The sequence below is a fragment of the Setaria italica genome, chromosome VI, assembly GCF_000263155.2.
Source record: "Setaria italica strain Yugu1 chromosome VI, Setaria_italica_v2.0, whole genome shotgun sequence".
In the NCBI taxonomy this organism is placed as follows: domain Eukaryota; kingdom Viridiplantae; phylum Streptophyta; class Magnoliopsida; order Poales; family Poaceae; genus Setaria; species Setaria italica.
In genome coordinates this window covers 35,593,848-35,607,258 of record NC_028455.1, presented here as the reverse complement: position 1 = coordinate 35,607,258, position 13,411 = coordinate 35,593,848, and the positions used below count along the sequence as shown (strand labels likewise).

The 13,411-nt window shown below is 47.0% G+C and overlaps 3 protein-coding genes and 1 non-coding gene across 4 annotated transcripts; 1 reads left to right on the top strand and 3 right to left on the bottom strand.

The window, feature by feature from the left end:
• Positions 1 to 6,102: 6,102 nt before the first annotated feature.
• LOC101757362 (protein JINGUBANG-like) lies at positions 6,103 to 7,156 on the bottom strand. The gene is made up of 2 exons (XM_022827813.1): positions 7,073 to 7,156; positions 6,103 to 6,957 (listed from the first exon to the last, which is right to left on the bottom strand). The coding sequence occupies exons 1-2, from the start codon at positions 7,154 to 7,156 to the stop codon at positions 6,103 to 6,105; spliced, it is 939 nt and encodes a 312-aa protein (XP_022683548.1).
• A 574-nt stretch (positions 7,157 to 7,730) lies between these two features.
• On the top strand, positions 7,731 to 10,847 carry LOC101782061 (signal peptide peptidase-like 1). The gene is made up of 4 exons (XM_004974155.4): positions 7,731 to 8,001; positions 8,517 to 9,378; positions 10,144 to 10,344; positions 10,526 to 10,847. The coding sequence occupies exons 2-4, from the start codon at positions 8,581 to 8,583 to the stop codon at positions 10,640 to 10,642; spliced, it is 1,116 nt and encodes a 371-aa protein (XP_004974212.1). The 5' UTR covers positions 7,731 to 8,001; positions 8,517 to 8,580; the 3' UTR covers positions 10,643 to 10,847.
• Positions 10,848 to 10,999: 152 nt separating this feature from the next.
• On the bottom strand, positions 11,000 to 12,843 carry LOC101756964. The gene is made up of 2 exons (XM_012846910.2): positions 11,466 to 12,843; positions 11,000 to 11,308 (listed from the first exon to the last, which is right to left on the bottom strand). The coding sequence occupies exons 1-2, from the start codon at positions 12,520 to 12,522 to the stop codon at positions 11,256 to 11,258; spliced, it is 1,110 nt and encodes a 369-aa protein (XP_012702364.1). The 5' UTR covers positions 12,523 to 12,843; the 3' UTR covers positions 11,000 to 11,255.
• A 186-nt stretch (positions 12,844 to 13,029) lies between these two features.
• TRNAV-CAC lies at positions 13,030 to 13,103 on the bottom strand. Its single transcript has one exon. It is a non-coding gene; the product is annotated as a tRNA-Val (tRNA).
• Positions 13,104 to 13,411: the final 308 nt, after the last annotated feature.

The following is a 13,411-nucleotide window of genomic DNA, read 5'->3' as shown; positions in this document are numbered from 1 at the left end:
CTCCTGCAGCAGAAGCATGCGCGCAACCGGCTAGCTGTAGGGATGCAAGCGGCGCGGGCCACTCCGCCAGCCTGCTGGGCCAACTTGTGCCGCCAGCTCCTACTAACCTGCAAACAAGCCCACATAACTCAACCAGGCCCATGCATATGTTTCTAGTTTAGAAAGCCAGAAATAACATAAACATTTCTAGCTTTAGGGGAAACATTCCACGGTGTTCTTTTCCATTGGAAAGTCGAGTAGTATGTTGAGTCATCATTGTTCTATCTAATTACAAACAACCTACCCTGTTTGGATACACCCTCATAAAGTTTAGGAGCTAGAAATTGGTAGTCCTAAAATTTAGAAGTCGGGTGTTTGGATGGAATCATAATTTTTAGGATGTTAAGAGGGAAAATGACTTTTGTACCTTTAATTAAGGAGTAACTGCCGCTCTCTTTCTAGCGCCAGGGGATGAAGTTTTGGCGCGAGCGAGCGCTGCCTCTGGCGCGCAAGTGCTCCCTCTGGCGCACAGGTGCTGCCTGCCGGGTTTTTTTTTTCCGTCCCTTTGCTGCCACCTTTGTCAACAAAATTCTAGTAGAATGTCCAAAAAATAGTAAGCACAGTCCATCGTCATTATCATTACAACTCAAAAATACAAAACCTCTACAATCTATTGAACAAACCATTAGCTATACTATCACGGAATTCGCTCATATTTTGATCTCCGTCTGACTCTTCGGTATTTCCCTCATATCCTTCAATGCTTGATTCTTCGGTCAAAGGAACAAAATTTTCAACACGATCACACATATCAAAGGCCCTATCCGCATTATCGTATATGTTGCGAATTCTGCTTTACTGTGTTGCAGAAATGTTGGCTTTTATTTTCTTATTTGCAACATTCATGGATAATTGATGAAACATCATTAACTTACTGTTGCAACATATACTATAAATCTTTTTTTTCTTGCCTTCTTCCCTGTTTTTATATCTTCAATTAGTGTCTTATGTTGCTGTACTATAATTTTAACTTCCTGATGATGCTGTCCAGCTCCAGCTCCTTGATCACCAACGGGGTAACACGCCATGGACACGGACACTTGGACTCAGGTTGCAGATCGGCCATCGCGATTTCAGGTGTTGGAGCCGTACTCGCTCGTGCTTACTGTATAATGATTTGCCACAGAGGTTATCTTATTTCTTCCTAGTTTTGCCGAGGTATCTGATACCGGTGAACGTTGGAGCAGGACTCTACCAAGTCATCGCAACTCGATCGCTGTTTTCAAAGACGTGTATATAGATACACGTAGAATAGAATCGTCGGCAAAACCAACAAGGATATGGCAAACAACGGATGTACATCTCAAAAGCAAGTTGCGGACTGCAAGCGTTTGCTAGACAAGCTTGCTATGCTATACAGGAGTAAGTTTCAGAATTCAGATCAGAACCAAAAAAAAAAAAGCATGCATTGTTATAGACCAGCGCGGTGGAATCCTCCCAATTCATTGAGCTCAACCCTTCGGTCACAAGGACAGAATCAGATGGATACAAAAGCTGCAATGACTATGAAGATGCCACTGGTACATGTAACGGAGCGTCCACGTGACCACCTCTGGATTTGACAAACTGCGTGAAATGATTTTGATCAAATTAGACAAGAGACAGCCGGGATCTTTCTGAAGGCATCAAATTAGCAATATTGTTCCTATTCTTCTCCACCCTTTGATCATAGTAATTGGAATAAGACTTACAGAACATAGCTAGATATCTGTACTTAGTGAATCCTAGCAGAGATTCAACAGGTCCAGAGATTAAAACTACAAAGTTATTAAGAAAATGCAGGGCAATAGCTTTTTTTAAAAAAAAATTCCAAATATGAACCTTTCACACCCAATTTGATGTTACCCTTGCTAGGTTCTTTCATGATATTACCCTTTCTAGGGATTTGAACAAATTTAAAAAATTCTTGAAAGAGCATAGTTTCAGCTATATTCTCCATTTTATTAGACCAACAATGAAAAAGGACACAACAGCCAGAACTGCATCAAAGCAGCACCAACCATATCTTTCATTGGCAACATAATTTACAGTTTGGTTATATACCTTTTCGCTGTTGTATACTGCCATGCCCAGGGAAACATAATGGTCATGTAGTGGTTGAACCAAATTGCCGAGGTACGCTCTTTCCCTCCAACCTCACAAAAACTCCCCATAAGTAGCACTCACCATCTATCCCTGTTACCATGATAGAAATTAGAGTATCACCGAACATACGTAGTACATTTGATATCTTTTCATGACACTGAAATGTATTCGTTTCCAGGTTTGCAAAGCAAATAAGTTGGACAAGAACCATCATATATAGTGAGAAAGCAATACAGGTGGTTGCTTTTCTTGTATGGAAGGGAACAGAGAATAGAATCACTTACATTGAGAGTCATGCGGGAGAACTTCTGACGAATATATCAACAACTTTATGCCATTAATACGTGCCCTTAGAACATATTTATTGGATTCTTCGAAAAGATAAGAGTGCTTCTTTTTACGCCTAAAAACAAAGGAACGAGCAGAATAAAATTGAATGTATGAAAGCATGGTTACTGACTTAATATGTTTTAGCACATATCTTGAAAGAGCATAGTTGTAGTTATACTTGTAGTAAAATATGCATGAAGGAATGTTGGTACGGTAACCAATAGAAACCTACCCATCAGGTTCATTAGGAAAGAAGAACAAACCGATGTCTTCATAAACTGGACGACAAGCCTCAAAAGACTTTGGCCAGTCATTCATTCGAGGTAATAACTCCAACTCTAGATTACTGGGTATCATCTTCACAATATCATAAACTTTGGATGACACTTTTGATGGAAACTGAGCTTTGAATCTACCAAGGTTAAGATTTATGCCAACATCAGAGACATGAAAACATCCCCTAAAGAGCAAAAGAGAGTTAAAGAGCATCAGTCCAGCAATGCAACATTGTTAGAATTTCTTACAAGTTAAAAATACAGCATCAGAAATACAGATAACAGCAACTACATCCATATCATTAAGAAACCATGTCTAGTTAACTAATTACTGCAGTTAGAAAAAATCCATAATAAAGGTAAATATTGTTGCAATGAAGTTATTGCAAACTATCAGGGTGTACAACTCACATCCAACAAATTGCAGGTGGTGGGCGTTTTGTATACTCCATACTTGGATTGATGGAGAGTATCACACCTCTATTCTGGTTCAGAGATTCCACTTCAGATTTGCTTCCAGTATCACTGACTACTAGTACATTGAAAAATGAGCACAATAATGATCATTTGATTAGTGCACTTAAATCCTCAGATTGCATTAGAACTTAAATTTAAATATAGCGCAGAAATACATATATATCAAAACTAAGCCCTTTTCAAATGTCATGATACTAGAGGATGGGAACTGAGCTATTCCTGAACCGCAATATTAAAACAACAGGATAAAATATGCTTCCATAGTTACATATCTGAAGCAGATAATGTCACATGCGGAGGAGACGCAGGATGAACTTGACTTTGCCGCATAACAAAATCTGGCCTTCCCTCAATCTTTGCTGGATCACGACTCGCAGCAGCACATTGTTTCAGGGTTTGGAATTGCATGTCACTCCTACTGGGGGATATTGACTTCATACTGGATGGCTGCTTCACACTTGGAGGAGATGCAGGATGAATCTTCCTTTGGCACTTAGCAAAATATGACCTATCCTCAATTTTTGTTTGATCATGACTTGCAGCAGCACATCGTTTCAGGGCTTGCACTTGTGTGTCACTCCTGCTGGGGGATACACACTTCAAATTGGACGAGTGTTTTGTATTTGGAGGTGATGACGGATGACCCTTACTTGGGCACACAGCAAATCTTGACCTAACATATGGTGGCCTCCCTCTATTCAATAATGCCACTTCTTCGGAAGAAATGAATTTCACCTTTGCATTTCCAAATTTATTTGAAGATCTGGGATTAATTTGATGTGCCACATTGTTGTGACTGAGGTGCATGTTCGCAGTTTCCCTTTCCTTCATCTTATCACAACCATGCCATGGCATAGCTTATTTCGTCCTATAATTGACAGGTAGAGGTGGTGGGTTTAATCGTAAAATGAACAAAGGCGGCGGAAGTTGGGTCGGAGCCGACAAAATTTATGGCAACAAGTGTACAATAAAGATATTTAAGCATAATGGAAACACTACTTATCATGATGGAATACAGTATAAGGCTCTTAAGCCTAAATAATACTTTTACATTTTTTTGGTTAACTAAAGTTTATCCTAACTAATGTTTTTACAGTTTTTTAGGTTTAACTAAAGTTTAGCCCACCGATTAACCCTTTTGTTTGGTTGAGTTAGTGCTAAACTTTAGCCTTTCAATGCAAATATAGTCATAAGCCCAAAGGCTTTTGGTAGGTCATGTCTCTCAGCTGATTGTCTGATCTTTATTAATTACACTATGTTATGCATGTATATGCTAATAATTATCTTACACACTGTTGAGAAATCTGCTAGGAGGGAAGGGAGCACCTCTATTTATAGGTGTTCATGATCATTGTGGTATTTTCACGTAGCAATTTCCACACTCTTCAATACAAAATATCCTAACTCTAGAACCCTCCTCATTCTTATCTAGTTTCTTATATTTCTAGCATGCTAAAATATCTAGTTCTAGAGTATTCACTATTTCACCATGAAACATGATAATTATGGCTCACACATTCTCTCCAATTTTCTAGAACCTTCTTACCTTCCCATGATCTTATCCTTATACATGGGAAAGTTAGTCTCTTGAGATCTCCACAATCTTCTAGAATGTTCCAAGTATGCATGAGGGACACTTCCAAAATACTTAAGAGATAAAAAATACATATTTCCAATATTATTACACCAATTCCTCAATTACATAATTTTGTATATTACTCCAATATCCCAAGTCTCACGTATTGATGGATCCTTTCTTAGTTGCCTATTTGTTGCAATTTGCAAAAGCAAAACCTTTAAATGCAGACCGTAACATTGCAATTTAAATGAATGAATCAGAATTGGTGACCAAAGAAATTGAAACACTACATTATTACTTCAAACAAATTGATTTGCACCCAAAACATTTGTGAGGAAATTAGTTGCGTACCATTGAAATTTGGAGCAAAACAAGATTCCGGAAGGATGCTGTAGCGGAGAGAAAAAGAAAAGGAAGCTTACGAGCAGCTTGAGGCTGTGGGCACCGATCTGGCGAGGAGGCATGCTGCAGCAGCTGGCGATGAGCGAATGATGCCTCCCCATCTTTTGAAACTTGCAATTTGGAACCTGGACGACGAAGTTTTTGCGTTTTGAGCAACCACAATTTCTCGGGTGTCGTTTTCCCAACTGAGACTAACTAATCAGGACTACAGATCTCCATCTTAGGGTTGGATCTTTCACCGGGACCAAAAACCTCCTTTAGTCCCGGTTGGCAGACTACAAAATTTGGCCCCAAGACTATCTTTAGTCCCGGTTCAAAAACAACCGAGATTTTTGTTGGGGATGGAAGGTGATTTTTCTACTAGTGCAACTCTTGCTCGTCATGCACGCGGCACACTTGGCTTGTTAACACACGACCACTGGCCCGTCCGTGTGGACTTTTTCTAATACAATGCTTTGAACTACCCGTTTGTTTATTGCGTTGTCCTGCCTGCAAAGAAAGTATGCAAGCGCAGCAAGCGTGGGCTGCTGGGCCAGATGGTGGTGCACGCATCGGAGTTTAGGAAGTGTACAAGTGGTGGAAATTAAGTTATAATTTCTGAAATTTTATTTTTTTCCTGATGACCGTGCACTCGGCAAGCCTAACTTGGCTTCGCCCCTGATTGTAGCACTAACGAGATGGGGAAGACCGGCGGATAGAAAGAAGATTGATTTTTTGTACTTGACTTTTTTGCACATTAGAATTGTGAATCACCAGCGTAAAATACTAGAGTGCGGATCGGGATCCTGATAATCTTGGGTGTACTTGTACATGATTGCTATTATCTTTCAAGCAAGCAAGGAACAAGCACGCTCCAAATCTTCACTTCACCATCCAATGCGCCGCTGCAGACAAGCGCCACCGAACGAACCGCGGTCACAGGCAAGTGTACCCCGTGTTCTCCGTTCTCCTCCTCCACACCCTCACCGTCCTGTCCGCCGAGCCGCTGCACACCACGTCCCCGGCCGCCGCCAGGCACAGGATCGCCTTCTTGTGCCCTCTGAGCGTGTCGGTGGCCTCCATGCGCCCGTCGCCGGCGCGCTCCCAAACCACGACCGACCGGTCGGACGCGCTGGAGTAGAGCACCTTCCCGTCGACCCCGAGAGCGAGCGCGTTCACCGCCGCCTGTGCCGCTCCATCGTCTGCACGAGCACGTGCTTGCTCCTCCGCTCCGGGTGGCGCCTCCACGCCTTGATCTTCTTGTCGGCCGAGCCCGTGTACACGTGCCCGTTGGGGGACACCGCCAGCGCATTGATGGCGTCGTCGTGCGCGGCCGCGACGGACTCTGTGCACCGGAACCCCGGTAGCCGCACACGCCTTGAGGCTCCGGTCCCACGACGCCGAGTACAGGAGCGCGCCGTCCGAGGACACGGCGAGCGCGGTGGCCGCGTCCACGTGGTGCACCCAGGTGCGCCACCGGTACCGCCGGACCTGCACGTAGCTCCACGGGAGCAGGAACGTCCGCAGCCGGTCGACGAAGGTCGGCAGGACGGCGCGCGGGGCGAGGTGTCGGGACCCGTCCTTCAGGCTGCCGGCGCGCCACGCCCTGATCTTGCCGTCCTGGTGGGAGCTGAGGACAAGACCGTCGCCCACGGCGAGAAGACACTTCACGGAGCTGTCGCACGCGGCGACGACTGTAGCGCTGCCACCGTTGTCATCCTGCCGCTGCTCTGCCCTTCGCTCGCTCTGCCGTCCAATGGCCACACCCTGATGCGGCCGTCCGACGAGGCGCTGTACAGAGAGTCGCAACAGTTATATGTAACATTCAGTTAACCTATGAGCATTTTGAGATGTTACAATAACTGTTTTTCAATGTGCTACATGGTATCATTAGATGTTGCAAAACTGTATAAGATTCTGTCACATCTAGTGTTCCAAACAAATCATACCTACCGTTTTTGGAGACTCGATTGGGATGCCAATCCCCCATGGACGCTGCTCGAAAGACCTGGGGGCGGGTGTTGAAGTGAATTATCACGCTTGCTCGAAGAATTCAATGCGACATTTAGGGATTCCGAGCAACAATGGGGGGTGGCATACCTGGTAGCGTGTTGAGGTCAATCATCCATAGATCTGAGGGGTTCCGAGCAACAATGGGGGGGGGGGCGGCCGCCATGTGGTTGATCTGGAGGGGGGGGAGTTCCGATTTTTTGAGGATATGCGCCATCTTCACTCGTCGGGGCGGCGCGATCTGGGCGGATCTAGGCGGCGGCGCCAACGGATCTGGGCGGCACGGCGCGAAGCTAGGAGCTTCGCTCCTGTCCCGACCCGCGTGAAGGAGTTGACGCTAGGGTATTTTTTTTTCTATGATTGGTGCGGACTTGTCCCGATCTCCTTTGTGTTTCATCTAACGGCTGACACGTGTTGAATCCGACGGTAGCGAGTGCGTTCGATTTTTGCGCCCGGAACGGACGTCCGGGCGCTAGTAGTTCCGTTAGATGAAAGTTGCAAATTGACAAGGAAAGAGAATCAAAAAGTCTAAATAGCGCACGTTTATGGTCTCACTAATCATCGAGAGGAAAAGAAGAAAAAAAAGGGTTATGGGGATTTCTTCTCATCCCTGAATCGCTCTCGTGAATCGAATCCCAGGCGGACCGACCGATCCTCCTCGCCTGACCGCGCCGCATCTCGCTCGCACGCCTACTTCCACTTCCACCCAACAGCGCGAGTGTTACCAGGCCTAACCTTCCTCCTCCGCAGCTCCGCCTTCTCGTGCCGTGACGCGGAACGCCGGGGAGATCCACCGAGGACTTGGATTGATTTCTTCTTCCCTCGGTAAGGAACCCCAATCAGCTTGCTAGGAAGGATGGATTCCCTTGTTCCAATAGTTTGCTTTGTTCTGTGGATCTTCCCTTATCCTTTCCCTCCGGGAGGGTCAGCAATCGAATCCAAATCTTTCATTTTTTTCCCCGCCGTGTTAAGTGCGGATTTGTTCGTGGTTCCACCAGGTTCTTCCCCCACTGGACTATCCAAGGTGCGTGGCCGCGGGGGCACTTATTCCAGCTTATTTTTGCCCAAGAAATCGACTGGGCACTCATTCCAGCTTATTTTTGCCAAAGAAATCGACTGAAACCCCATTACCCATGCTCAATTTTTGTCCCACATAGAGCTGAATTTCCAATATAGTTGTCATCGTTGCTGCAAAAACTTCAATCTTTCTAGTCGAATTTCATCTGCCGGAGTGTTTCCCTTAGCGAATTTACACGGCGATTAACAAAGAAGAACGAATCAAGCTTTATATATTTTAGCTATCCTGATTCTTGCTGTTGTTTATTGTTTTGACTTGGTAGGTGGAAGATACTTGGGTTAGTCAGAGCATAGAACAAGGGTGGATTTCGATTGATTTTCCATAGGATGGAATCCTTGTGGAAGCTGGCCTACTTGCTTGAGCCTGCATCACTTGCTCTCATTGCCACAGCCATTTCTGTGGCGTATGCATCGGCGTCGCGTGCTCTGGACTATGGCAAGGAGATGGAGAGGAACTTGGATTTTTCAGAGGCTTCCATTACATTGGATCGGTCGCAGGCTCTAATGATTCCCCTTGCAAGCTCATGCAGTCTGCTGCTGATGTTCTACCTGTTCTCATCTGTCTCGCATCTCATGACCGCTTTTACCACTGTGGCCTCAGCGATGGCACTGTTCTTTTGCCTGTCTCCGTACATCACCTACCTCAAGACGCAATTCAATCTGATGGATCCGTTCGTGTCCAGGTGTTGTTCAAAGTCGTTTACCCGGTTGCAAGGTTTGCTGATGCTCTTTTGCATAACCACAGTGTTAGCCTGGCTGGTTTCAGGGCATTGGTTGTTAAATAATGTCCTGGGGATTTCCATATGTATAGCATTTGTCAGCCATGTGAGGCTTCCCAACATAAAGATTTGTGCGTTGCTCCTGGTCTGCTTGTTTGTGTATGATATTTTTTGGGTGTTCTTCTCAGAGAGGTTTTTTGGAGCAAATGTTATGGTCTCAGTTGCCACTCAGAAGGCATCTAATCCTGTTCATACAGTAGCAAACAAGCTTAGTCTGCCTGGGTTGCAGTTAATTACAAAGAAGCTGGAGCTTCCAGTCAAGCTAGTTTTCCCGAGGAATTTGTTGGGTGGGATTGTTCCAGGAAGCAGTCCTGGTGATTACATGATGCTTGGCCTTGGAGACATGGTAAGTTATTTATATCGCGGTTTTCCAGTTTCAAAGACTTGGTGCTGTGATTCAACTTTCATCCTGAAGCGCATTATAGGATTAGTAGTCTTGGTGATTATGCTATTAGTACATCAAAACTATGCTGAGCCACACACTATCTGTGTTGCTTATGTGTAATTGTGTATGTTACGTTCAGATTAAGTTAATCGCCAAATCACAAGCTGATTGTTAACTTAGTAAAAACTGTTTATGCTTGATGAAAATCACATGTAAAGAAGAGATGGCGACAACTTGTTAGTGTTTACACTCCTAAATCAGCTTGATTGAGTTTTGATGTACAATAATGTAGTCTACTGCTGTACAAATTCTATAGCTAATTAGGCAAAGCATTTTCAACCTCATATTTGCTTGTTCTGCTCTAAACTTCTCAGTTCAGACTTCAGAGATAGAAGCAGGCCAAGTAACATGTGTCATGTTATAATTAGTACAAGCAGGCCAAGTAACAGGTGTCATGTTATAGTTAGCTAAAACATGTCTGATCTAGTTTTGGAGCCTAAAAATTTGGAATTACACTTATAGCTACATTCATGTAGTTTCATGACTGTTTAGTCAGTGAGACAGTATGCCTGCAACTGTTTTGTTGATTATGTGCATTCTCCTTGATGGATTTTTTCAGATAAAAGCAACATGGTTACTAATCTTACTCCCCTATCTAAGCTCTTGTTTTCTGTTTGATGATCTAGATTTAATCAGTTGTGCACTTGTTTGCTGCGACATTGGTAGGCCATTCCAGGGATGCTTCTAGCCCTTGTACTCTTCTTCGACAACCGGAAGCACAAAGATGTGAACGTTCCATCAGATGTGTCTTCTTCAAAGCGGCGAAACTATGTGTGGTATGCCCTAACAGGGTATGGTGTAGGCCTGGTAGCTGCATTAGCTGCTGGGATCTTGTCTCAGTCTCCCCAGCCTGCCTTACTCTACCTGGTAAATGTTTATTGATTATACAGTCAAGTTTCAGAAATCAATGCCATTTTGGTTCTTCTGAATTGTGCTTCTGTGACTTGCTCACATGCATCACTTAGCATTGAGCTGTGGCCTTTCAAGATACAGTGACACGCTTTGTAGCACGGATGATCTTGTTTCTGACAGAGTTTGTGGCTTGCAGGTGCCATCGACGCTGGGGCCTGTCATGTACTTGTCATGGTTACGGAACGAGCTGTGGGAGCTGTGGGAAGGGTCCGGGCCGATTCTAAACGAGAAAGCTCGTTTGTTGGAGGTATGAGATCCAAGGGGGCCATAAAAAATCGGAGCCCACGATGATGTAATCTAATTTAACATTACTTCAGCTCCTCATGCTGAAGGAGAGTATTTATAAGCTTAGAATGGTGTAGTAATGTAAGCTTTTACCCTGCTGTCCTCGCAAGAGGAAAACACAGATGTATCACTTTGACTGCTTGTAATAGAAAGGTTCAATGTGTTTCAGCTTTCACCGTGGATTCAATCATGCGCAGCTGCTTGAATGGCGAGGCAGTGCCGTGGTTGTTGCCATCAGTGATCATTTGCTGCCTCCACTGAACAAATGTGGAGCATGACTCAGCAAGTGCAGGCCGTTACTTGCCTTTGCAAAATGACGAGGCCATTGAAAGATGCAGTGCATGATACACTTGCTGATGGAAAGATGCAGTGCATGATACAATCCAGCATCTGTGATTCAGGACGGAGCAGAAAACAGTATCTAGGGAAGTATTCCCGGCCAGTAATGGCATCATTAGACAGCAGTAATCCTCTAGTAACTAACAACCCCTCAATCCTCACAAGCATCAGAAGCACGAGGGACAGCAGAAACACTACGATCGCTTCCTTCCTTGTTGGATTTTGGAGAGAGCATGCACTTTTCATGCATTCGAACTTGATCCCTCCTCATCTGTCGTAGATGCCGTTCCCAGTGCTGCAGAAACACAAAAACAATACCAAGACAGCATCAGCTGGTTGAAACATGGATCGACTTGCTATCCCTGAACATTTGTAGCCACAAGGACCAACAAGACAGACAGCCTACTAAAATGAATTGGATATCATATTGTTGGCAATCTGCAGCGTCGTACCTGGAGTGTAGAAGCTCACAAAGGGAACGACATTGTAGAAGCCAGGGCCGTCTCCTACCTTGTTGATGCTGCCAGACTTTTGATCAACGGAGAAGAAGCCATCCACCGTCCCCACCAAGACGATGCCAAGGCCATGCGCAAACCCGAGCAGATCGATGACGGGGAGCAGCGTCCGGAGGTCAATCACCCTGTCCTGCGTCCACTCCACGGCACCGCCACCGCCGCCGACGTCCATGGACCAGAGGCCGAGCCAGTAGCCGTCCATCCTCGCGAACCCCAGGCCGCCGCCCTCCGCCGTGGTGAGCACGATGCGCTGGTTGTGGGACGCCGGCGGCAGGTGCACCACGGACATGGCGCGCGTGGCGAGGTCGTACCTGAGCACCCTCGTCCTCCTCTGGCAGACGAAGTAGATCGTGTCGCCGACGAGGGCGCCGCGCACCGCGTCGACGTGGTCCTTGGGGTGCTGAGGCGCGTAGGCTGGCTCGCTCCACGCGGCGGGCTCGGGCGACGAGTAGACGCAGGCGAAGGTCCCCTGGGAGTCGGTGCCCACGAGGACGATGCGGAACGGCCCGCCGTCCGGGTCGTCGTCGCACAGCAGCGCGGCGTTCCAGCTGCGCGGGCGCCGCGGCAGCGCGGGGGCGGGCAGGTCCAGGTGGCGGCTGTCGCCGGCGGCGAGGGGGTCCCAGACGGCGAGGCAGATCGCCTGCGCCGCGGCGGCCCGGTGGAGGAGGACGCGACCGGCGCGGGCGTCGAGCGCGTGCCAGCCGCGGCGGGACGCGAGTGGCGGGCACGAGGCCGCGGTGCGGACGAAGCGGGCGGAGCAGGCCTCGTCGCCGCCGGCGTGGAAGACGTCGTTGCAGAGGAAGCCCAGCATCGGGGCCGGGCAGCGGTGGAGGCCGCGGAAGCGGAGGCGGAAGGGGTGGGCCGAGACGAGGCGGCACCAGCGCTTGCAGACGAGCGCGGCGCGGACGAGGCTCGCGGGGTCGTCCGGCGGGGAGCGGAGGAGGATCTCCTCCACCAGCTCGTCTGGCGGGGCGCGTAGCGGCGGCGGCTCCATGGTTGGATTCGGTTTTGGCTTGCTCTGTTCTGCTGGGTCAGTCAGAGTTGCAGAGAAGCCAAGTGCAACGGTGACACTGCACGGAGCTAGCTGATGATCTGTGACTGTGAGCAAGAATCCAGGTTGACTAAGCACAGGTGATCATCCTCTGTGGTCGCGATCGTGGTAGGATGATGCGCAGGTGGTTACAAGGAAGAAAGTAGTAGCTGCCATGTGAAATCAAACACAGCCACCTGCTGCCATGCACCACTGTTCCCTACATGCGAATTGCAAATGCTTTTGCATCAGCTAGTAGCTGAATAAAGATCTCAGCTTGCTCATGGCCTTGGAGGCTCAGCAAGAAAGTAAGTGCATATAGAATGCTAAATACCATGTTGCAAACGCTTTTCAAAAAAAAATACCATGTTGCAAATCTCATCCCATTTCTAATCTAAAGAAAAAGGAACACAAAAAAGCAAATGGCAACTATGTCTGAATGATTAAACAAAAGAGCAAAAAAAATAAGATTGTCTGAGCCCAGGTTCGAACTGGGGACCTTTAGTGTGTGAGACTAACGTGATAACCAACTACACCACCCAGACGAGCTGCTTCTTGGATGAAAAATAGCTTACTTGTATAATGTTTCGTTTAATAAAGTGCGACTTGAACACGGGGCTCACTGGATCAAGGCGTGGAGGCGCCACCCGGAGCGGAGGAGCAAGCACGTGCTCGTGCAGACGATGGAGCGGCACAGGCGGCGGTGAACGCGCTCGCTCTGGGGGTCGACGGGAAGGTGCTCTACTCCAGCGCGTCCGACCGGTCGGTCGTGGTTTGGGAGCGCGCCGGCGACGGGCGCATGGAGGCCACCGATACGCTCAGAGGGCACAAGAAGGCGATCCTGTGCCTGGCG